Source organism: Haemaphysalis longicornis, unplaced genomic scaffold (assembly GCF_048455015.1).
Source record: "Haemaphysalis longicornis isolate Haplotype H1 unplaced genomic scaffold, Haemaphysalis longicornis Haplotype H1 scaffold_126, whole genome shotgun sequence".
Classification (NCBI taxonomy): domain Eukaryota; kingdom Metazoa; phylum Arthropoda; class Arachnida; order Ixodida; family Ixodidae; genus Haemaphysalis; species Haemaphysalis longicornis.
Genome location: NW_027526228.1, coordinates 354025 through 379257, shown reverse-complemented (window position 1 = coordinate 379257; position 25233 = coordinate 354025). Strand labels below are relative to the sequence as shown.

The following is a 25233-nucleotide window of genomic DNA, read 5'->3' as shown; positions in this document are numbered from 1 at the left end:
CTTACTATTTCATTACCCACGGACTTAAAAACCGTCGTGCAGTAGTACAAAAAGCTTTACAAACAGTTAAATGTTCACAACGGCCAGTTAGCTTGAATAAACTATGTCTTTAGGAAGGTTTCTATAAATTTAGAAAACCGTTCCTGTCGGTACGCGATGCCTTTTAAGCCCGCGGGTGATGAATTAGCCAGTCCCATCGGAATGGGATCCGGTGAGTCCCCCTTTAGTGAGAGAATTTTGCTGTGTCTGTCGATCTGCCTATCGCTTGAACCCCTCGACCAAAGTTCATATATATTCTGATACAATAACATTTTTCTCTGTCTGTCTGTCGGTCTGTTTGTCCCCTTATTCAACCACCCGACCTAAAGACAAGGATGTTCTGAAGCGATAAGTTTATATCGGCCCAACCTTTCCGAGAGGCAGAGAAAGAGAGAGAGATAGCAAACTTTTATTTGACCGATGGTAACTAAGGGTTAGTGGTGGCTCGGCGAAGGCCAACCGCCACTTCGGTTGCAAATCGCAATGCATACCCGGGCCTCCTGAATCTTCTGGCTAGATCTACCCAACACCTTTCTCTATAGCTCGCTGCTGGACATTTCACTGAAGGGGTTGTGAGCACAAGCCCAAATAGATGGTTCCAGAGTGGCCCGTTGGCCGCATTGGGGACACTTGCGAGACGCGAATGAACATGAGTGGATGTGGTGTAGACAAGCTCTGCATGGTAAGAGTAGCTAATTCATGTGCCATATATCTTACTTATCAACATTGTTCACCAAAAAGAGCACTTAACGGATACTTGAGGCAAAACATCGTTACAGTTATTGTTGCTAGGCGGTGTTCGGCTGAATAAAAATGGACTTGCCCTAATATTTGCGACAGAAAATAAAAATATACGCGTTGGAAACAATGTGTTGGCCAGAAAATACAAAAAGAGTTCGCGTCCATGTCTATACTTCGTGACGGCATTCCGAGCCCAACAGTAATAAAGAAAAGTCCCAATTTGTGGCGCGCGAGCAGTGAAACACAAGAAATTTGAACTGACTTGAACAAACCTCCATCGTGCTTATCGTGAAAGAAGCGAGGCAGGAGGGTAAGAACGTGAGAGGTGTGCGAGGGAGAGAAGAGGGAGGCATTTACGAGGCAGCGGCGGCGAACGACCACCATCTTGGTACGACATTTGTAGCGAAGTGAGTAAATATGCGGTAGTTTTTTTCGTAGAGAGTGTAAGACCCCTTGTCACAAGGCTTGTCACAAATCGTCCTAGGCCGATTTATAACAGGTAACAGGCCCTTTGGTCACATGGGATCATGAATCATAATCACAGTGCAATTCGTGCCGTGATCATTATAGCCATCCGGGCCACCAGTTTTTGGTTACAATTTCTCCTTACTTTTTTTTGTGGGTTGCAAGATACTGTGGGCTGCAATGCGAGTATGCTGATGTTCGCTTGCTTTGATTACATGTATAACATTTGCATCAAATATTTTGCTCAACTTCGTGCTAGTACAGTCTTGTTCATTACCCTAAACACCAGCGACCTCTCATAAATGACAGTGAAATGACGGCCACTTACATACCGGGTAGAGAGCTTACAGTTTAAATTAAAATTTGAGTTGTGCAGCCGACCCTTGGCCGTGAAGTTCAATGTAGCAAGGATTATTCACCCGTGATTGGAGTTCATGAACATTGGTCGTGCGAATGGATAGCACAGATCACCTCTGGGTAGTATCGCGCCTGAAACATGCGCTGCGATGGCATTTACAAGACGCGACATTTCTCGTTATGCCCTGACTGTAGCAGGCTGCACCATACCGTATGTGCGATGCCATCGATTCTTAGGCATTGTATTTGACAGGTCAATGTCATGAACTTATCATATTCGATGCCTCAAAGACAAACTACAGTCTTTCGTGCACATCGTATACGGATACTTGCAGGCACTGCATGGGGTTGCTCGGTTGCTTCGCTGCTACGACTCTACAGGGCACTCTTTATTGGTCTGCTTCGCTACCGTCTGCCTACCCTCGGTTCACTGTCCAAGAGCAACGTCAAGAAGCTACAGGCACTACAGCCGCAAGCTCTGCGTATTTGCCTGGGGCTCCCTAAGTGCACTTCAACGACCGGGACACTTTGTGAAGCGAGATGCCTCTCAGCCAGTGTACTATTAAGACAAGAAAATATCCGTGTCTGCCTCCGCCATGTTAGCGGTTCGTTTGCCCATCATTTGGCAGATAGCTCCAGACGTCATGTGCAGGAATTCCTGCCGGTTTACTATCAACTTCCTATTAGACCCGAGTTACCACCTTGGCAGTTTTCTACGTGGTGAATAACAACAACAGTGCCTGGAATCGGCAAAAAGTCAGCGATGCCTCTACCGGCCTTGACCTACTACACACTTCAGCAAATATCTCGCTGCTATGGCGCGTATACCCACGTATATGCTGATGGGTTAGTGACTTCTGAATCTCCCGCCATAGGTGTATGGGTGCCATCTTCGGGGGTCTCTGTGAGCCAAAAGCTCAGCCACAAGACATCGGCTACAAAAACCGAGCTGGCAGCAGTAAGGGCTGCGCTGCAGATTATCAGGAACTGCCCTCAAAAATCTTGGGTAATTTTCCTGAACTTCCGGTCTGCGCTACAAACGCTTCTCGAGCGAGGAAGTAATCAAGGCCAATTGATACAAGACATCAACGTCATACACACTGAGGCACTCCGCAACGGGTACACTATTTCTTTGCAGTGGTTGCCAGGACACTGTGGCATCACGGGCAATGTGATATCGGACCGGCTCGCACGCGAGCGGGATTCCACGAACTCACCAGCACAACTCCCTTTATCCAAGGAGGACGTCAACAGAATAGCCACAACTCTTGGATGGCGCATGCAATTGCAGCACTGGCGGAACCCGGACCTGCAGTACGCCCCCCTTTACGCTATCAACCCGCAGTGTACGTTTCGTACACCTCACGGTTTATCGAGGCAAACAGAGTGTGCTATACATCGCTTGCGCCTCAAAGTAGCCTATACAAAAACCTTTTTAACAAAATCGATCTGATGGCATCACTTCTGTGTCCGCTTTGCTGTGTAGGAGAAGACACTAATCACCTGTTCTGCGTTTGTCCACCTTTTAACTCGGCGCGAACGACAGCGCGAAGTTTATTACGGGCGAGAAGGACTTTTTCGGCGAGAAACATGGAGGACTTTTTCGGCCCCTGGAACAGCGAAAACAGTGCGGTGCGGGGTTTTAAAGCTCTTGTGCGTTTTCTGAGCCACTCTGGACTCTACTCCAGCCTGTGACTGCCTCTGACTTTTCTTTTATTTTTTTAAGTGTGTTCATGTGTCTGTTTGGTGTAGTTTCTTTCGTTTTTTTCCTTTTCTTATTTGTATTATTCATGTAAACATATAACCCTCATCCCATTTTCACCAACCATCTGAAGTAGCAAGCTCAGCGTTATGCAGGGCTGACCTCTTCGGTCTCATTAAAGAATTTTCTCTCTCTCTCTCTCTCTGGGTAGTAGTTCCATGATAAAACCGAGAGCAACATCCCACACACAAAAAAGAACATTTATTTTTAGCAACGCATACAACCGAGTGCTAAAGCAAACACACAATTCCGCGATTCAATAAAAGTAGATAAATGATTTCAGGCCCGAACACCGCAACCGCTGGTCGCCATTTTGGAACCTGGGTAGTGACGGGCACCGTAAGGGATGACTCAGGATTAATTTTGACCACCTGCGGGTTATGATCGTGCGCACAAATTTCGACGCATAGGTGTTTTCGTTTTCCGCCTCCATCTGAAAATCCCCATGGCGGCCGGGAGTTGAACCCGCGTTCGCCGGCTCAGCTGCACAAGGTTTTAGCCACTGAGCCACAGCCGCGAGCTCTGACGTGTCTGGTCAGCATTCAGTGTTCAGTCGCGACAATAGCTTCCTGTCCTCGTGTGCGGCTCAAAGGCACAAGGTGACTATGACAGAGGTGGGGAGGGCCTGAAACTGTCTTCCAACACTTTTTTTCATTGTTCACTTTATAATGCCCCCTCACAGGGGCCTTTCGGGTTATTGTGAATAAACAAATAAATAAATAAATAAATAAATAAATAAATAAATAATAAATAAATAAATAAATAAACAAAAAAATGCTTCGCTTCCTGCTGTTGAGTCATTAGCCGGTGAATCTCGGCTCGTTGTATTTTACTGAAGAGCATGGAGTCACCATTCCCACGCTCTAAAAACACAGAACTCACATGGACACCATTTTGCCACACATATGACCTACTTTTCTACATGACTGTAATGGTAGCAGGTGCCAGCGACGCTGTACAGTGGAACGCGTGGGAAGCGGCGGTTCCCTGAAGGGCGCATGAAGGGCTTTAGGGCAGCCAGCCTGTCAACAGCAGGCGGCCTTTGGATCATTCCGCCTGTGTGGAGACGAATTGTCTTGAGCCTCGGCTGGGCTGTGACGTTGTTTTGAGCGGCGAGTTGCAAAGCACAGTACGAGCGTGGCAAAGCGCAGTTCGGATGCTCGATGTGCTTTGCGTGGACGTGGCGATGGTTGCTTTGGGGACCGCCTGCGCGCTCGGCTAGCCAGAGGGACAGCTGTAAAACCAAGTGGCCCGACGCACTTCTGACAACGGGGTAGAAAGGGGCTGTCAACTGTGCTTGAACGGCGGCCGAGTTGGGGCGGTGGTTGTGCCTTTGTTGGCCCGCTCGCACAGTAAGGAAGTGCGTAGATGTTTCGTCGTGAATGCGACTCCGCGGCGTCCGCTCGTCCCATATGGTTTCGGCCGAGGATCGCCTGTCAATGGTGGGGAGCCTCGAGGGCGCGCTGCGTTCGTTAGGAGGAACGGATACGGGTCAACCGGGGGTTGTGGTGGCGGTCCAACTTTGGACGAGGCGTTATACGCGTAAAGTGCGGGCGTGGGAACAGGCAACGCAGGCCGCTTGCGTAAAAGCTTGCCCCGGGCGCTTGCACGTGTTTCCTGGGGGGTTTGAGTGTTTGTTGCATTTGTTTGGTTTGCTTTGATGTCTTCCTTTTTTTCTGGTGGGAGAGAGTGACCAGCCTTTCAGGGTTACGGGGTGCGTTGTCCACCACGGTTTAGGCCCGGATTTGGTAATCCGTCCAATCAGGGAGCCATGCGATACCGATTGGCCTGTGTATGGGGGGTAGAGCCTAAGTAACGCATCAAAACCATGAGACACGAGGTCTCGGGGTTGAATCCTCAGGGTTTTAATGTGCTATGGACGGCCGGCGTAATACCGGGCTAGCTAGGTCAGGCTAGGGAGGATCTCACCACTTGGGTAGTCTTAGGTCAGGGTCCGTCGCCGACGGTGGTGCCGCGGGCACAAAGTCTTAGCTGACATAAGACTGCCACTTTATTTCTTACTTTGTTAACCCTATCTTCAGTCAGTCAATATTCTGTATACGTTTTCCGTGTAAATATACAGTTTGTAAAAACCCTCCATCAACCATCATCGTCGTGTCATCAGTGCCGCAACCATCAGGCGGCACCCACGCAGATCGTCATCATCATTAACAACAACGAAAGAAACCAACATTTACTATGACCAACCTGCCTTTGACGATTGTATTCTTGTTCCTAACTGGTCTATTATCATCTGGTATATTGCGCAACGACGAGCGTGCCGTATATATCCCTTTCGCCCGGGCTTTTGGGTGCAAGGCAGCCGCTCCCTTTGGCTGCCTTGGCTGCCGCTTCCTTTGGCTTTCCGACTATCCGCGCCTTTTTATCTCCCCTGTTCAGGCTCGAGTTCCACACATTTTTTTATGCTTGCGTAGCTCCGAGAACCCAGTCTCGGTTTCAGCTGAAGTCGGGCTTGCGGCATCCGAATTCGACGGGACGGTACGCCCCCCTCGCCCTCCGCAAACGACCGGCACAGCGGGCGGTCGAAACACTCGCCTTTCTGCGGCCTTGCCTCCCAACGGATGTCCATCGGATTGTTAAGAGGCCCGGGGGGACGCGACACACGCCAGGTAGTCGGTGCAGTGCGCTTGACAAAGGGTCCCGGAGAGTCAAGAATTAATCGGGCACTAATTATTCGAACCGAGTACGGCGTCGCCAGGCTGACAAGAACCTGTAAAAAAACGGAAGCAAAAGTGTCACACCTGACGCACCTTACCGAGTGTTCAGCGAAAACAAAGGCCGAAGCCTCCTCCAACCAGACGAGCTCGTAAAAACCCAGTCTGCACTGCACGGTGGCCATAAACAAACATGTGCAACATTATCAATCCCTCTAGCCGAAAGTAGGGACCATAAGAAAAAGCAGAGTCCAAAGTGAACCTGTACAGACCATCCGTCACCGTGCCCTTCCATCGTACACAACGGGTCCCTTCGGTAGTGAGGAGAGCTGCCATCTCCCATGTTTTCTTCTCTCTCTCCTACTCTGTTTGTCACCCCATCTGTGTGGGGGACTCAGCTGCTCTCTCCGGCACGCCTCGCAGTCGTGGTCTGAGCATCGTGGTTGCCGCTCCTGCTGCTGATGATGATGAAGATAATGAGGATCATGTGAAAGGTGAGCTGCATTTCCCTAATCATGCCGGTTCGACTGTGCTTTGAAATGCGGTTCTGTTTTATTAATACGAAAAACCGCTCCCTTTGTGCACGTAATCGTATCGAACCAACATAGGAGCTACACGATAGTGTTTCTCTACCTCGCAGACTCTGGCATACTGGCCTGTCTGCACGCACCCATTCAGCCAGACACTAAACTTCAGCAGTTTCGGGCGAATCACTCGTGATACATCTCCTTGTTCGTTTCAGCGCTCATTCGCAATTGGTTCGTGACTCTTCAAAACCATCCTCTGTGCGGAGTCCGCTGGACGATCGGTCTGAAATAATATTTTTGTAGCGTAAGCTACACTGGCTGAAGTTGAGCAGTTTCGCGTGTACCATGACGGGCCGTGCTGCGCAAGCGCAAGTAGCATTGGATTGAATTGGATTGGTATAAATAGGATTGGGTTGGATTGGAGTACGGGTGTGTAGAAAATCGGGCCTGCACATTATCCGGTCTGGTCTGCGCATTCCCGAGGAGCGACGTCGTAGCCACGGCAGACACACTGGCGCCGGCGCGTGCCCAGCTGTGCGTCTTCATTGCGCAGCAGCCAAGTCTGACGCTGCGCCGGAGCCGCTTGATAGCCGTTTCGCCTGGATCGCGGAAAGCCGTGGTGCGCATGCGCGAGGAGCAGTGACTGGACTGGACTGTACCGGATGGCACTGGGTTGGATTGGATTGGATTGCTGAACCTTGGCTCACGCTACGTATATCCTGGCATAGCCAAGCTAAGCCTCTGCTAATTTTCAGGGACGGGCCCGTGTACAGTGCATTGATTCGGCGGGCAAGCTTTGTGCACAATGAGGGGGCGCTGGGCATACATCCTGATGTATCGAAAGTGTTAAGGTAGCGCAAGTGTCCTTCGCCTACGACGACATGTTAAAAAAAAAACGCCTGAACAAACACGCGACGTTTTGGATAGGAACATCTCCCATACAACTCTGCATGGTTTTTTGAAAACTTTCATGAAATATATCAGTATTTACAGTGTTCCCTACGTCTCGAATCCAACTCGTCTGGTTTCTCGGGTCTAGGTGCAATGGGCGTGGGCATAAACCAGCAGATGGAGACGTAGTGATCTTCGAAGCTTTCTTGTACTCGGTCTTATGAGCCATGATCGTATTCATGCAATAAGCCTTAATATAACTGACCTGCACTCTTGAAAAGTAGAAACGGTACCCCCGCCCTGTTTCCTAAGTTTCAGCTAAATGTCTTTGCAGTAGTTCCGACTTCTGCACGTCGTTTTGGTGGTCGCATACATTACGGGCAGCTGCGCGTATATGCGATATGCGAGGCATTACACACAAGCAATTTTGTAAGTTACTCCTTGCGCTTTTCCTGTCGGCGGCTAGTTTCTTGGTTCTTCATTTGTCCAAGGGTTATGACAGTTTCTAACATCTTCAATTAAAGTGGGTATGGTTTCCTCAAAAGTTTAATGAAATATAGTAGTATTTGCGGCGTTCCCAACGTCTCCAATCCTACTCCTCTGGCTTCTCGTGCCTAGGCGCAATGGGCGTGGCAGCACACCGACCTCTTTCGCCACCTCATGGTCTTATACGCTTAGGGCCTGTGTATTATTTTAAACTCGAGGGCTTAGGAACAGGTGAAAATTTCCCTGCACAGATTTTGTTGTGGTTACAACAGAACTGGCCAGATCGTTTCTTTAACTCTTTACATACCCCACACGCAAGGTAGTTTTTGTTATAGTTTCTTATAAAGTGCTGGAATTCGTTCTCAACCAACTTATCTAAGGATAGAAAAGGAAGGAGCTACTTCGAACGTTACCGCGTAATTTTCCCTCTCTAATATCGCACTTCTGTGGCCTTGAATGTTAAAGATTAATTTTTCTTCTCTAATAACACACTTCCATGCTGATACTTCTTTAAATAGGTATGTTTATTCACTTTTTATGAGATTTATTGGTTTTCGGGTTGTATTGCGCTTTTTCGTTCACCATGGCTACCTTTCCGCATTCGCTTTTTATGTACATTTTATAGTTCACTTCTACCTATGTTACTTTGATAACGTTAATTAAAACGGTATCCTATTTCGACCCGTGGCCTTTGATAAAATTCATGCGCCAGGGCGCATCATGTTAGTACCAGAAGGACGCACGCGCGTTTTTAGTTTTAAAATTGTGTCTGTCTTTACCGATTACAGTAGAATCTCGTTAATTCGGCCCCTGTTAGTTCCAAATTTCGTAGAATTCGTTATTCCCGCACCTTCCTTTGAGAAACGTAGATAGCCGAATGGCACCAAACATTCGTTGATTTGACCGAAAATTTCACACGCACCGGTTACTTTGGACTGGAGGCAAGCCAAGGACGGCGTAGCTGAAACGTGTTTTCGGAGTCTGGCAGAATTAGGGGCGAACGTTTTCGCCCCAATAGACTTGTGCCGCCCTGGGCTACTAAAACCCTGAAACACCGCGCGGAGCCCGCAGCTCCAGCTGAGGAGGACGACGATAGCATACTTTAGTCTGCTTCCCTCCTAAGTACAGCTTGCCGACTACATTTAAATTGATGACGGCATTGTTCTCGCCGGCCGCTTGACCGATGACGAAATCATCAGCGCTGCCCTCGGTGTGACGGATGAGACGTCCGACGAGGACTTGTGCGATGCGCTACGTCCGGTGCGTCATAGCGCTAAAGAAGCCGCCGACACTCTCGTCGTTGCAGAGGGATTTTGCTACGACTTTCAGTCGTAGCAAAATTCAGTCAGTCAGAAAAAAGCATTCTTATTGCGAGGCGGCTAAATCGTCAAAAGAATACTTAACCAGTCCTGACAGGCACGGAGCTGGAACCCAAAAGCTCATGTTCCGGCAAAAGAATTTCCCCGCAGACAAAATATTTTGCACAAAAGCACAAAGTAAAAACGGACAGCTCACCGTGTGAAGGGACCTGCGTCCGCACGCGTGGATTAGCGCAGCAGGGGACGAACTGTACGACCACGCTGCCTTTCAAATGTGTCTGCCGGCCTGTACTTGTGCACCACTCTCAGCAGTTCGGACTCACGCCAATTGTCGCCGAGATCGTGCGGTGCATCGGCCTCTTCACCAGCCCCACTCTTGAAAACAATGCCATGTCGTTGTTTAAAGCTTCTCAGCCAGCCGCTCGTCGCTTTGAAGTCCGCTTCATCCACGCCTAGGGCGAAGGAAAACTATTTGGCCTTCTGACACAGCAACGGCCCGCTGACAGGAATCTTCCTTGCACGTACATCGGCAAGCCACGCGTAGACGGCGGCGTCAACATCCTGAAATGTGGCTGTCCGTTTTATGTTGTGCCACTTGCTCCTGTATCTTTTCTTTGTCCTTCAGGAACGTCGACAAGGTCGATGCGCTGATACTGTACTCCTCGGCTACGTCCTTTTTTTCCGAATTGTCGTCGCTTTTTAGTCCCTGCACCTTCACCTGCACTCATCGCGATTCCAAGAAATTGCAACACGAACACGGCGCAATCGAACAACCACGCTACAGACCAGATCAGGAACAGACTCGCTTCTCTCCGCAGTCAGGCAGTGCGCGCATGCGCACACTTATCTGACTCTTCTCACGCCGTTTTTCTGCTGCCGCCTCCCCAAGACTAGCCTGAAACCTCTCCTCCAAAACGTTATTGCCCTTTGACCTTTCCTTCTCGCAACCGCCCTGTCACTCTAAAAAAAAATCTCAAATGCACATTTCATCCCAAATTTCCACACCGACTGCCTTTTCCTTCTTTCTTCTCGCTAAAAAGTGCAAGTGCTCCGGGAACAGCAGAACAGCGAGTCAGGACTTGGGACCGCGCCGACGTACCGTGCCTGTTTTTTGCCATTTCTCATTTTATTTATTACACTGTAGACCCTGCTGCGACGACGAAACTCGGTCCAGACTGCTTTTCCGCCGGCAGGAAAACAGTGAAGGGGCGGAAGAAAAGGAAGGCCACCCAACCTGGAAGTTAAGAGGCGACTTGGAAATTGTTTGTCGGTGTCTTCCGCGCTTCTATTTTGTCTATTCAGCGTCGGTCGACACAAGAAAGGTCGAAGGTACAGCTGGTTCAGCTCCAGGCCAACGCCTTAAAAAGAGCGAGTCACCGCAATCGGCCCACGCCGCAATTCTGTGCAGGCGTTTGCGCCCCCCCGCAGTGATTGTGTTCTTCGCCCCGAGGGCCAAAGGCGCAATTAGGCGAACCGTCCCCTCTCTGGCGGCGTAAAACAAAACGTGAGCTCCATTCGATTCAGAAGGGGTGTACGGCAACGTTGCAGAGAAAGTTCTGTGGTGCCGGTGCAGTGCAGCAGCGTGGTTCCGTGGTGCCGTGCATCACGGCTGCACCATCAGCAGCGCCCCTGCGTGTTTACAATCGAGCAAGGTGCAGGCATAGTCGTCTGCTAATCATCCTCGCCTGTCATCCTCTACAACTTGATGTTTACGGCCATCTGGGTTGCGTCGTACGCATCAGCGGCGACGCAAAGTTTGTCCAGCGTATCTTTGAGCTAGACGGACATTTTCACGCGGTCGCCGCAACTGCCGGTAGCCGCCTGCCAACCCGCAACGCCGCAACGCTTACGGCACCGAATCGCTGCACCTCCTCCGTAGCAGGTGCGGCGGTTCTCTGCACCGCGGCGGCACCGCTGCTGCACCATGAGCAATCGAGCGACGCGGTGCACGGCACCATTCCTGCAGCGGCGAATCGAGCGCTTTGGTGCAGCGCACCTTGCAACGGTGCAGGCGTTGCAGGGAATCGCGTCTGAATCGAAAGGAGCTGTGGGCTTCCCGGGGAGGAGTTTTGTGGGAGGAAACACTAGCCCTCGCTTACGCGCGCTGCCTGGAAAATATTTCGGAAGGAGGGGGAAAGGGGGGGGTCGAACTCCCTCCTCCCGCTGGCTACATCCCTTAGCAGCAGTGCAGCAGCATTATCGCCTTTTTTTATTTTTGTAATTCTTTAAAAGATAGCCCGGGGTGACCTTGGTCTGGCCGTTTGCATTAGCGAGTGCCATCGGCGGCAGCAGCGGGCCGCGGCGACGCAGCCCCGAGCCTATACCGAGCAGCCCGGTTGCTCGGATTCGGTTTGCTGCTGCGTGTTACCACGTGCGCGGCTAGCTGTATTCGTTATCAAACAACAATTCAGTGATTGGGAACACATGATTTTCTTCTTTAAACAGGCAAATTCGCTGTAGTGGTATTCGCTGTAGTGGCGTTTACAATACATGAGAAACACCAGATTCTGGCCAGGCCATACGGCATGCTTCGTTGTACAGGCCATTTCGTAGTAGAAGCGTTCGTTGTAGCGGCGTTTGACTGTATTTAAGCAACTTTGGCTTTCGAGCAATAAAAAATTCAACAATGTAGAATTTCCTCTTCTTGCGACCGCTGGAAAATACCACGCGCAGCAATGCAAGGTCCCTAGCGATGTCGACTCTCTTCCGCGCTGGCTGCTTGGTTACGGCGTTTAGTGCGGCATTTAAGCTTGTCAAAGCAACTCCCATTTCCGCGCCCTTACAACAATGGTTACTGAGATTCAATAGAAAGTGAATTGACTTTACTCAATAGATTGTGTTGAGAGTCAATTGACTTTCTATTGAAATGTTGTATTGAGTTCTCGTTCAAAATTGGCCGCCGCGTTTCAATTGAAACTCAACATTGTGTTTGAATGGAAAGTCAATTGACTTCACTCAATAGATTGTGTTGAGAGTTAATTGACTTTCTATTGAAATGTTCTACTGACTTCCCATTGCAAATTAGTCGCCGCGTTTCAATTGAAAGTTAATGGACTTCACTGATTAGATTGTGTTGAGAGTCAGTTGACTTTCGTTTGACATGTAGTATTGAGTTCCCATATACTGCAAATTGGCCGCCGAGTTTTGATTGTTTATTGATTAGTCAGCCCATCTGTTGAGTTCGAATATACTCTTTGCTAACATGTGTATCGACTGTTCTAATTGAGATCCTGTTGAGAGATGTCACACGAAAGTGTATTGACCACTGTCCCCATGCGGCAACATGTCAGATCACAGTTAACTCGGAAGAAAAATCGAGCCAATTAGGTCGTAAGGTTTTTCGCCGTGCAAAATGCCTCGAGTTAAACTGAATGTACTGAATCAACTCTCAGCTCTCGAACACGTGTCCAGGTGCCTCTGCCGAGCACATGTAAAATTTCAAGTTACATTTTTATTAAAATGCTGCTCGCATTATTTGGCATTTCAATACAGTAAAAACAATCTCGATACAGCTAGGCCTCATCAAGAAAGACCAGACATGCATTATATACAATGAAGAAACAGCAACAAATGTCTCATTTTTACCTCTACTTTATTGCAATGCAGGTTTAAATTACATGCGCCGAATTCGTAGCTTCATTTCATCTCCCTTGCCAGCATGCTGGAAATGCGTTTGCGGACCCTCCCCGGGCCCGCCTTGTATAGCTTGACTGTGTAGCCTGAACAATGCAAGAGCAAACAGACCTATATTTACACAGGCACTGTCTGAAATGGAATCACTTGCTCAAGATGCATGCTGGTTTTAGAAGCTGGCTATTTTAAAGGTTAGGAGCTTGGCAAGCTACATATGTAAAAGGCAACAGTTCTAAATGTGCACATACTTTAGCCAAATGTTAACCCTGTAAAACTTCAGGTAGGGAGTGGGCTGCCTTCAGTTGTATATAGCTTCCACATAACGCGTGCCTTAAAGGGACCGTGCAAAACTTACCGTCGACTACTCGGAATGTTTTAAGGCAAAGGCTATCGTTCCAGCAATCTCCTCCCGCAAGAGTTATGAAAATCCGTTTCCTATCACCGATACTACGCGCGATGAAAAATCGCACATAATAGACCTTATGCGAAATTGCTTGGTGATCTAGCAACACTGATGTAAACGAGACCGTCGGCCATATTGTTACGGGCGCCGATCGGGAAGTCTCGTATTGTTTACTATGGAACAGTAGGTGACGGTAACGCGGTATGGCTCAAACTGGACGGCGTTTTCTGGCTTACCTACCGCGGATTGTGGACGAAGTACTTGGCTGCGCTGCCGACTGTGTCTGAAGACTCATGCCACTCGGGGTGCCGCGCCAATCCCAGCGGCAACAGAGCAGGGCATGCCGCCTAGCCACCGAGGCGCATTGCTCGCCTTCATCGGTGCGGACAAACACGTGGGATTCACAGTAAGTAAATCCTTCTTTGTTATTTTCCTTGGCGCGAGTTAACTGGTATGAGCATTTGTACACCACTTCGTTCACCGTTGTTTACCATGCAAATGCGTAGCGGCGACCCTGTTGCAGTAATCCTGAAAGAGGAAAGCGACAATCGCCAGACCGTACCGCTAGTGGGTGGATTAGGTATTTAAAGGCTGTACATCGAATTTACGGGATGATTTTTGGCGAAGATGTTTACGGAAAGCTAGCGGCCCTTTTCCGTGACGGTCGTCCGCCCGCGCGTTTGCCGCAAAGCAATCGCGCTTTGCGGCGAAGTCAACTACAAAAGTGCACATACGCCTTGAATTTTCTTTTTTGTGTGTGTTTTCATTATTTATTGCGCATGTTCTGCCGTAAAAATCTGTTTGCGTGTCTTCTCCTTTTTGGCGGTGGGGTGGTTGTGTTTGTTTCTGAAGCGCATGTTTTTGGTGTGCACGAACAGATAATACAGTAAAACCTCGTTAGATCGAACTCACTGAACTAGAAGATTTTTAAAAATTCGATGGGTCATCGGTATAGCCCGAATGTTTACCTGTTTATCTCGAAAGGTTCTGGAAGTGAGTTCCAGATAATCATAATATTGCTTGCTTTTAAGTTATGACGAACACGATTATGCGGGTACTGGTATCATTACCCACGGTGAGGTTTTTAAACGTTAAACTTCCTTCTCTTGAAAATGCATTAACAAAGCATGCAGAGATACTTGCATGCTCGAACTTGACAAACAATTTTGACATCATTGCTCTTTGAAGTGTAGATTATTGCCCTTGCAAAAGTGTTAAGCAAGACACAAAATCTGGTCATTTTGAGTTTGCGGCCACTGTTTTCTGCTCGGTCCCTGTACCATAAACTGTAGCGGACTAGTCCTGTTCTTCCCTGAGTGCTATTTACTGTTACTCTCTCTGTTCTTGCAGGTTGGGCCTCATCCATGTGCTCAGCAGCTGCTTTCGCTCCCAGAAGAAAAGTGGCCTGCCCTATGTTGTGTGCCTCACTTTTGAGACGGAAAGTGGGGTGATTGTGGAGGCAGCGTGCGAGTGCTGTTACGAATGGGCCAGCGCCGCAGTACTTCCCCGCATCACTCCTCGGCTGTGCGGCGAAGCCACTCGTGCTCCTTCGAAAACAGGCGCAATCATGTCGGCAACAAGTTGCGACAAAGCCTCGTCAGACGCTTCGCTCTCTGCGCATTCGGCTGCCTGCGGCGGCTGAACTTCGGCGGCTGCCTGCACGGCTCGTCTCCACGCTCTTCAAGGACACAGAGGCAGGCCCCGGTGATCGCAACGGAGTCCTCCTCTCTCCCCTCTCTCGGACTCAACGTGCCCGAGGCTATGAACAGCTTACGAACTCTGGAAAGAGTGTAGTGCGTGTTCCAGCGTGTTGGCGTTTGACCGTTACCGCTTTCGGGTATAAATAGAGCTCCCAAGCGTTGTAAACCATTCCTGTTAGAGCAGCGAATCGATGTTGTCGCTCTGCTCGAGTCCTGTATTGTAACCTCGCCCGTCGGGGCATTGTTCTTTGGCTTCGGCTCACCTCTCGCTATGAAGTAAACAGTTACGTTAGCCTACGGCTTCTGGACTTCTTCACGGCTGCAACAGCGGCTGGCCGCTCGCATCATACACGCTACCACTCGTATGTCGGAGGCCACGGAGCTCGGATCGGGTGCCCCCGCCCGGCCGCAACAGTGCCCAGCGGGTTGCAGTGGAGCATGGAGTCACATCCTGGCTGCTGTGCACCTACTCGCCCTCTTGCAAGCCGAAGGTTTTAAGAGGCGCCACCGGAGCTTGCGTGCACTGAGCTGCCACAACAGTGGGGACGTCCGAGACAGCAGGGCATCAAGCCAGCGAGTGTCCAAGACATTGACTGGAGAAGCCCGCGAGAAAATGGCCACACCCTTCCCCTACCAATGCGTCTGTTCAATGCACGTCGAGTACAGGAGCAATGCGAGCAGCAACGAAGTGCCGTGCAGGCGCTTGGGAGAAAACTTGGTAGCCTTGGGAATGGGTTTTTTGCCCCTTTTTTGCTGGCCTCACCCCCCAAAGTAATAGAATGGCTGTCATGACAGTAACTGGCATGGCATCTGAAGGGTCACCTATGATCTACCAGCAAGCATTCATGCCACATTTCGCCGTTGTCACCTCGCGAGCACGCAGAAGCTGGGCAACGTCGTGTTTACTAGACCGCGGCATGCAGGGGTGCGCGAATGCTTCCCTTTGTTCCATTTATATCCACAGTTTGCTATACTGCACGCGCTATAAATCAGCGAAGTAGTTTAATTTACTGGGATTTTCACTGTGGATACAAAAAAGCAAAAGAACTCAAGCTGATGCGCGGCGGCCTGATGCAACTCTGGCCGTTTTCTTTCTTTTTTTTTTTTTAATAAAACTTGAAAACTGTCTCAGCTACCTACATCAATGGCCACTATCATTACGTCGGAGGCATGCATGCAGCATGTGACAAACTAGAGGAGTGAGTGTGTATTTTAGTCGCAAAATATTCGACAGTAAATACATCGTGGCTGAAATGACAACGGGCACAAAGTTAACTTGACGTAACAATAAACCTTTCAGCCCGGCAAATCGGGAACCAAGTGCAAAAGCTCGAATTTTCCACCGTTAGATCATCATGAAACAGTGTACGCCACTTCTGCAACGACACGCGGCTAAATGCAACGTAAAAGAAACCAACAGCACACTCCCATACCGTGCGCGCCCGCCACAGAGGATATTTTCAACCGCGCCGTGACGGCGTAGTGCGGAAAGAAAAGTTTGTTTACAGCCCTAGGCAAGATAAAAGCTCGTGTATGGGCTAAGCGGTACCATTTAACAATGAAATGAAGCGGGCGCAGAGCCACAGGGACGAGTGAAGAAACAGCCTAATTTTGGCAACGTGTGGTACTGTTTTCTCGGTCGAGCGCCGCTGTCAGTCGCATGAATAGGTGGCGCACGTTCTGGCTTCACTTAGAATACAAAGGCTGGACCACAGAACTCCTACGCAGCTGTATTTTTCATCCGGACAGCGACTACGGAATCCCACGCTTAGCAAACCAACGACAAATATTCGTTCCCAGCGCAGCGCGCCCAGCGTGTCACAAAAGTTGCTCGCGCCGGCATAGTTCTCGTCAGAAAGTTCGTTCAAAAGCGTGGAACTTTACGTACGTTTTCTCCATTTGGACCGGTATTTCCGCATTGCGTGCACTGCGGCACGAAGCAATGCTCCGGCATTGTAGTTCATCACCAAGAGCGGTCAATGCACGCCTTCTATGTTTTGCTAATTGGTTTCGGTTTCAAACGACCGTACCAAAATGGCGGACCTAGTTACCGGAGTCGACGTGAGATGGCGGGGCGTATTTTGCATAGGGTCTATTGTTCCCTTTCAACTCGACCGCGGACAACGCGACAAAAGCTGCGTGCTCTCTCCCGGAGAGGGGGGCGGCTCGTGGCGTCCTCTTCGGCGGCCTTCGATATATCATAGGTCGGGGAGTTTGCTCCTTTTCTCCGCAACGTGGAGGCACCTATTTCCGGTCTGGTGCCAAAAAAAAGCAGGCATGGCTGCCTGCTCGCAAGCGCGCGCTCGGGCTGGTAGGGCGTTTTTGAAGGAATAAACGTTTTCAGTCGAGTGGTCCCGTTGAAAGGGAAGTATTGAGCTCATCACTCTAACTCCGCGCGCACTCAAAACACAAAAGAAACGGCAAAACTGTGCCTACAGGATCAGGCATAGAAGAGGTTCGTACGCAGCGATGACGACGGCGGAAATGGGAGAATCTAGCCGCGAAGTTGACCAGTGACAGCAGATCGGGCAGCCATGGCCTTAGTGACGTCGCTTAGGCCATGCCAGGGGTGCATAATGAGGAGAAATGAAGAGAGCGCAGTTGGTTTTTCCGCGTCTTTCACAGAGATTTGCGCGCTAACCGATTCACGTGCACGTGTAAGATTTGGCTCAGGAATTCCTGGCAGTGTGATCTAAACGTCGCGCAGGTTTACTTGCACTGCTCCAAGAGTGTTGGAGGGTCCCTTTAAATATAGTGGAAGAAAAAAAATGCACAAAAACAAACAAATACGCAACAAGTAATTCCCTCGTAAATTCACTGTTTTGCATGCCTTTCCAGCACATAAAAGCTCAGACTTATGCCTTGTTAACACCAACACTGCGCCTATCCAAAAAGCAACCCGGTTTTCTGCCAAAATTAAAAGCAGAACAGATTGTACGCCCATAAAATCACAGGTGAACACAACTCAGAAATGGCAAAACAAACGGTATAACTGACAGAAACAAGGAGGGTTCTGAAAAAAAAAGTAAAAGGAACGTACTAATTACAGCTTGCAGCCGCATAGGATCGAGTGTCTCCTTGCGCGTGCCATCCTTCTCCACATTGCACGGCTTTCCCAGCATTGACCTGCCCCACAGCTCTTCGGGGGCAAACACGATGCGCAGGAGCCCTCGCGTGAACTTCGCGGCAGCACCCGGACAGTTGCTGTGCAAAGCCTCCAGTGCGCCCTCTTCAACCAGCACGCCACTGCCGATGTCCACCTGCATAATAGGGGCCATAAATTTGGACATACTTTTGGGGTAAATGAGAACCATAAGTTACCAGAATAAAGACCTGAAGTCATAAAAAATGTGAGATGCAGACAGTTATCTACCTGACCTGCAGAAGCAGTTGTACCATATGCACTAGAATCTTGGCCAGGCCAGCCCCAACTCACATCAGCCCTGAAATTTGCAAGGCTTAGAAAATAAAAGAAAAAAATTCGAATGTAAGTCTGCTAAAATAGGTGAGGTCTATATCAGCTACAAAGCTAAAACTACATTTATGAGCAACAAACCTGCTCGAGTACACTCAACATCATTGTCGCGTTGCTGGGTTTGTTGCCGTTGCCCTCACATTCATACACTGCACACAATATTTGGGACTATCAAATGCATTTGCAATGCTGCACTTTTTGAACAAGCTTGCGGTAAAGCTTTCTAGAACATCATCTCGAGCTTGTCTCGAAGCCCGCTTTAATGCGGACGCTTTTGTCATTAATCCTGAGTTGTCATATAGCCTGGAAGTTCGATCAGCTGTTGGCCACAAGCACAACTTTTTGTTTAAAGGTTGTACCATAATGACACTGTTAAGAACGTAATAGCACCAAGCTGGTGAAATTTTCTTGCAATGCTGATATAAAACAGCGAGCGAGCAATATTAACATTGTGGCCTGCCCTGTGTGATTTGTCTGTGACGTGAGATAATAGTCAATACATTATTCCCTTTTGAACTGCACCTCGAGGCTAACTGCTTTTGCTTTTATGGTTTGATGAGTATCTAAGTCAAACGATAAATTTGTAGCCCCCTTTTTAAAAAGTATCAGCTTAGATTAGAGTAAATGTGGTAGTTTCCAAACCGTTTGTCTGAAGGGGAATCCACTTTATTCTTAAAATGGTTCACATGCATGCCTGGTAACTTGTGTATTTTAAAATTCGTAAAATCCTGCAGTCAGGCTAATGTTAAAGCGGGGCGGTGAGCGAAAGCTTTATCGATATAAACCTTGTTTAGAGGTCATTTGTTGAACAGTCTTTGAAGAGAGATTGAGAAGCAAAAACAGCATTAAATTACGCGTTTGTTGCAGTGATCTTGGAATTGGAAACATTCCCTGCTTGAGAAACTAACTTTGACAAAGGGCAAGCCATTCTGGCATCCCCAAACCGTCTGCCAGTCAGCAACAGTATGTCCACCTGTGGTCCGCTGGCCACAGGTTGTCAACCCCTGTTCTGAAGCATAACAGCCAATGCAGGTCCTCAAGAAGAAAGCATGATGTGCAACCGTTTTTCCACTAAAGATATGTCATATGACGATGTACTTCACTCAAACACAATGATAGTGAAGAAAGCCAGTGGGAAGCAAGCAGAAATGGTCTGCACATTATACTCATCATTTTTTTACGAACACTAAAAAAAGGAAAAAATTCGCTTCCTTAAAGAATATGCCAGCAAGCATTGGTTTAGAGTTCGCCAAAATTAACATAGCAGCCACACTGTGCTTTTCGGAAGGTCTGTGTAGGGTGTATGCACTGGCCCCTCAACTGCACAGTAGCGACACTTGGGGGGGGAGGAGGGGGGCGATGACTTCATTTGTATATGTGCACTGCACTGCACGGTCCCTGACGCAAAACGTTTGTTTGCTGCATTGTCAAGGCTGTTTGAGATTCGTGCATTTGCAAATGCCTTGCCATAAGGGTAACACAGCGTTGCTTTCACTTCACAATGTTGGATCGCACTGCTTTAGGCTGCTGCCACTAGTGCAAAACAGGTGGCACAACGAAAACTTACAGCGGAGTGAGGCTCTTAGCCAATTCAAAGCAAGTACTAGGACAATGCCTGAAAAAGGCAGATGCTACATAATTGAGAGTGGTCTGGCTGCAATGAATTCAGAGATTATAGGTGATAGGGTGACTCGTAACTCGCAGGCTAGGTTGCTGGGGCATATAAAAGATGCCATCTCACGCTCCATCACATGCTTGATGCCGTTTGAGTTATTGAAATGTTCACTATTTCGGCCAGCCTACCTTATGAAAGATATGAACCAGATTTGGCATTCAAGCTCTAGCTCAGCTATGCCCTGAACCATGCCACTTTTGGGCTTCCAACCATTTAGCTGCCTTCACTTGTTCTAATGACAAAACTTGTTCCATGAGCTTGTTTAATTTCCAATGTTCGCTTTGTCTGCACAACAAAACAATAGAAAGTCATTGGTGTAATTTTCACCTCCTGAAGAACAGGTAGCCATCGCGGCAGCTAATTTTAAGCATTTACATAGTTCTCAACATTGCATGCTCTTAAACAGTTTGAGTAATTTTTCAGCCTCTTTGGAGGGTTACGTGGACGATAGGCATGCATTCCATGCAGCAAAACACAGCGAGCAGAGCACTTCACCATCTCGCACATTCCCCGAGCAAGGAGCAAACCTCGGTGGCACAGTGTCTCGTTTCACACCCCACCACCACAGAAAACTGGCAGCAGGCCTAAGTGGCGAAACTTTTGTAGATTCAACATGCAGGAATGGCACACAGCCACCATGAAGCAGACATTTCGCATTGGGGAGTGCACGCCAGCATGCACCTGCACGAATGAGGCCAGTTCCACCATGCTGCTGAGGGGCCAATGCATACACACTATAACAAACAGACCCCATAGACCCTTTGCAAAAAGTCGGGCGGCACTGAACACTCAGCAGTGGCAACAATGGTAGTTAAATATGCCCAACGACGTGAGAAAGGAAGTGTCACGCAGGAACACGGTTGTGGCGAAATGTTTTGGTCCACTGCTTCACCATTTTGCAGCCTCATAAACTGATTTTTCGTTGTTTTGTATACATTTCTAATGCTCTTGTAGCATTATAACGCACGATGCCCACGCACTGCTGCATACCTCTTTGCAAGTGGTATGGATGTATGCCACAATATCTGGAACAACGTATGTATAGGTGCCACCAAGAATGATTGGAACAAGGTCTCGTAAATTTACAGCAATTTCTTCTTGCGGGACCTGCATGGCTGCATTTGTGTGCACTTAAAGGAGTTCTCGCTAACAGAAAAGGCTTCCTGTAAATCGGTAATGGGTGTCATAAAGCCAGTAAGACAAATATTTTGTGATATTCAGAAATCCTTGTTCCAATTACTCATGATGGCACCTGTACAGGATGCGTGCCGTTAGCATCTCCCGTTTCCTTTCAGCTATCTCTCCATAGCAATGCTGCATTTTTTATACGTTATCTTGAGAGCCGTGTTCCCAAGCTGGCCACAACTGCTGCTGTTATTAGTGCCAAACATTTAGGCAACAGAGCGGTTTCGCTGCATGTGGGCTTCCCTTTGCTCACTCTGACAGACGTTTTGGCAGCTCTAAATTGCTGTTATGCTCGTCCGTTTTTTGTTTCTTGAGAACTGCTTTATGGTAACTTCATAGCCGGGTTACAATCAATCCCCGCAGTTTAAAGAGAACATTTGGGCAGGAAAGTTGTGTTGGTGCAACCGACATATCAAGCCTGTTGGAGTGATGCACTCTGCTGCTTTTGACATTCTGACGACCGTAGCTGAACGTGCACTAGGATGTTAATTTTTGTCTGCATTATCTGCACTCCGTTTTTTCTTTTTGCCATGTTAAAGGCCAACTGCCCTCAAGTTTCACCTCGACGAAATTTAGCTTTAATGCGTAGTAAGTCCCCCCAAAACTAGCTTGTACACGAGTGGTAGCCCGGTGAAGCGCCCCGTTATTCAGTCAGAAGCGTTTAAAAAAGCTCTGCCTCAGACCACGCTGCACCTGCGGGCGGATCGCGTAAACAGTCATGATGCGCCTGTGACGCTCCGGCCGAGGGGGGACTCTTCCTCTGGCCACCAACGCAGCTGGATAACCGGTCGAGCTCTGCTGCCCTCGTGCGCGCGTAGAGCTTGTGCGCACATTCTCCCGAGCTGGTGACCGTCCGGCCACTCGCTGGACAGTTGCAACGTCACTACAATGGCCGCGCTCTCCTGGGTTTCAGTTTCAAAATTGCCGATTTTTGCTGGACGCTTGCGGTGTCCACGCGCGGATTTCAGCTGTTGTATTTTGCATGTTGCTTTCTTTCTAAGCAAACTTTTCCAAAACAGGGTTTTCAAGAGGTCGAAATTTTGAGTGCAGTTGGCCTTTAATGGCGCATACCGTGCAGCGACCGTGCTATGCTAGAGCCAAATTAGAATCCTGCTTTTCTGAAATCTCAATTTAGGAGCGACCCCTGACAATGCTTGGTAGTGCAATGCAGGAATTTTAGTGCTTATGTGGTACAGGTGAGGGATGCGTAAATGTTTGTAACTTGTATAACTTATTTGCAGCTGTCCTATCACAACATTCCAACTGACATAGGATGATAAAAGATGGATCGCAGCAATCAAGACAGATGAGGGACAATGTTTTACTGTCTGCAAGGGAATGAATGTTTGTTTGGAGCATTTCGTGGAGACCAGAGCAGTGCCTTTACATATGCTCTCATCCTATCCGCGAATCGTCTAAAAATATGAAACAGTCTCAAAGAGCGGCCTGCAAAGAACAGGGTCCTCATAGTCCGTTCATAGCAGCCAGCCACCAGTACCATAGAAAATAAACAAAATTAGAACTCAATGACTTACAAACTAGGCAGCACTAAGGCTAACCGTTGTTAGTAACAAATCCTAGATTCGTTTGCTGCTGTTTGTCATCATGGACGATAGTTCAACGCAAGATTTTGTGCTGAAACTGTAGGACCTCACGGAAGATCTGTTAGTCACAGACCTCATCGAACGAGAAGTCGAGATTATGCTGCCATTTTAGCAACAAAAGAGCAGCAAGGTTATTTACAACCAGTTATGAGAAAAACCACTTTACGGGTAGCGCATGCCATTACATTGCCACGGCAGACAGTTGCTGCTCTGCGACTGCAGCCTTCTTGCTTCCTTCATGATGGCGCGTGCAGTGTTGCCACAGTGGCTTACTACCCCTCCGCTAGCACTAGGGCCATTCTGCAAAAGGTCTATGATTGCCTACTAGTATGTAGCTGTCTGACACCAGTGCCATTATCACCGACACGGTGGGAACACATGACGCAAGTCAAGAAAACATACCTTTGGGTGTGCTGGAGTAGCGACAGTGTTCCCCTCTTCAACTCTTTTGGTGATAGCTTTGAGATACTTCACCAATTTGTACGACTCTGAAAATATTGAAAGGAATTGAACGTTCTAGGTATTGGCCCCGAGGACATATTGTGGCGCCACCTATGAGTGATGTCACTTGTAGGACGCCGGGCTATGCTGTCGTCTGCTAGAACACATTTCCTGTGCTTATGCGACCGCACGTTTTTTGTTGTGGCCACCGTGTGCCCCCTCCTTGTGGTTTTGTAGCAAATTACAGAAGAAAGTTGTCTATAGACCAAATATTCCGGGCAAGCATTCCGTGTCGTCGGGGACGGCTCGCTTGTTGCCGACGACACCGCCGCGGCTGGGTAGTTGCTACCATCGCCACCGACAGCTTGTACGCAGCCAGCTAACGCCAAGGACGATATTGGTGCCGAGAAAAGTACACTGTTAATTCATTATAAAATACATGCGACGTGACATGTACGCAACTGTGTGTGCAAGAAAATAGACCTTGCAACAGCGAAAGAAATGTGCCACTCAGTTGCGAACTCACCACGCGTACTGCGCGCATTGCTTGGTAAATGAATGACTACGTGAGACCGGTGAGCGGATTGCTTCGCCGAACAGGCTTAAAAGTGATGGTACGATCTGCACTTCGGCTTAAGCAGTGCCTATTTCCCCTCCAATGTTTTTTTTATATTCCATACCTGCCAGGTTCGCCGAGATGGCGTTAGGGAGATCTTTCTAGGGGGCGGGGGGGAAGGCGGGATAGAAAAAGTAGTAGCAACAGAATGGAATAATTTACATTTACGCGCATTTCTAATTTAGTTACAACAGAGCAGGAGCTGAACTGTTTCGTTAACATTTCGGTTAACGTTCCTAGCTTACCTCGGTAGTTTTGCAGTTCGGCCACCTGGAGCTTCAAAGCATCGTCTTCAGCTTTGAGGGCCTCGTTTTCAGCTCGCAGCTGGCACAGCTCTGCATCGGATGCCCCCATCCTGAGAGTTTGGGACTGGAATATTTTTTTCAGGTAATGTTGCAGTTGCACTTAGTATGATCCATGCACACACTGTACACCACAGAAAAACCCACCGAGCCCAACTAATTCAGTAGGACATAACTATGTACCATTAAACAACCTAGAAAATTAACCACCAAAAGCCTGAGACTACAATAGATGAAATTTTAGCACACTGATGAAAAGCCCGAAATTACAAAACATGATATTTTAGCCCAGCGAGTGTTTATTGCATTGAAGGCTGCATGTAGCCAATGCTGCTCCCTATTTCAAACGAATGTACTATTGTAAAGGTTGTTTGTTTTCGTGTAAAACCCGGTTTTTCCCGATTATTCCACCCCAAGCAAGTTTTAGGAGAATCAGGTTAAACCAGTTTTCTCCCCGAATAGACCTTTTTGATGTAGCATTCTGCACAATCTTTGGCTGACGGTCCACCATCCTCCACCTGTACTTGCTGGAAGCAAGCCCCACAAACACAGCTTTCTAACTTATTGGCCTGACTCTACCGCTCGTCACCCCGGTATGGCAAATGCTGCACTGACATTGTTGTGCCCAGCTAATCGAAGCTCTCATGTAGAGCGAATCTTGTCCTGGCTGAGGTATGTTCAACACTCGGACAGGTCCCGAATGGAGACTGACGCGTTGCACATGCAGATGATAATGTATGTAAACAAAGATGTGTCAAAAATCGATGACCAGCTTTTCGTGAATAAAATGTTTCTTTTAGAAGTTATCTATGCTCTTCACTGGCGTCATCACTGATTCATTCCCAAACGCCAAATTTTAGGGAGTATTCCTGCAGGGACAGGCGGTAGCCTATTACAGCATCGGGAAAGCACCGAAGCGGGCACACATCATAATTCT

General features: G+C 48.4%; 1 protein-coding gene across 2 annotated transcripts; it reads right to left on the bottom strand.

The window, feature by feature from the left end:
* Positions 1-12847: 12847 nt before the first annotated feature.
* LOC144163624 (uncharacterized) lies at positions 12848-24393 on the bottom strand. Of its 2 annotated transcripts, XM_077694432.1 has the most exons (4): positions 24240-24393; positions 23340-23425; positions 18039-18258; positions 12848-12981 (listed from the first exon to the last, which is right to left on the bottom strand). In XM_077694432.1, exons 1-4 carry the CDS (start codon positions 24346-24348, stop codon positions 12899-12901), a joined length of 498 nt encoding a protein of 165 aa, XP_077550558.1. In that variant the 5' UTR covers positions 24349-24393; the 3' UTR covers positions 12848-12898. The 2 variants fall into 2 exon arrangements, with proteins under 2 accessions (XP_077550558.1, XP_077550557.1); XM_077694431.1 differs by lacking the exon at positions 12848-12981 and having other exon boundaries at positions 17224-18258.
* Between the last annotated feature and the right edge of the window lie 840 nt (positions 24394-25233).

Bases quoted from the DNA above. Each gene is read 5' to 3' on its own strand.
- LOC144163624 (XM_077694431.1), bottom strand. From the start codon at position 24,348: ATGGGGGCATCCGATGCAGAGCTGTGCCAGCTGCGAGCTGAAAACGAG. The intron at 23,426-24,239 runs GTAAGCTAGGAA...CAATATTTTCAG, and splicing joins CGAACTGCAAAACTACCGAG to AGTCGTACAAATTGGTGAAG. The intron at 18,259-23,339 runs GTATGTTTTCTT...CCTATTATGCAG, and splicing joins CTACTCCAGCACACCCAAAG to GTGGACATCGGCAGTGGCGT.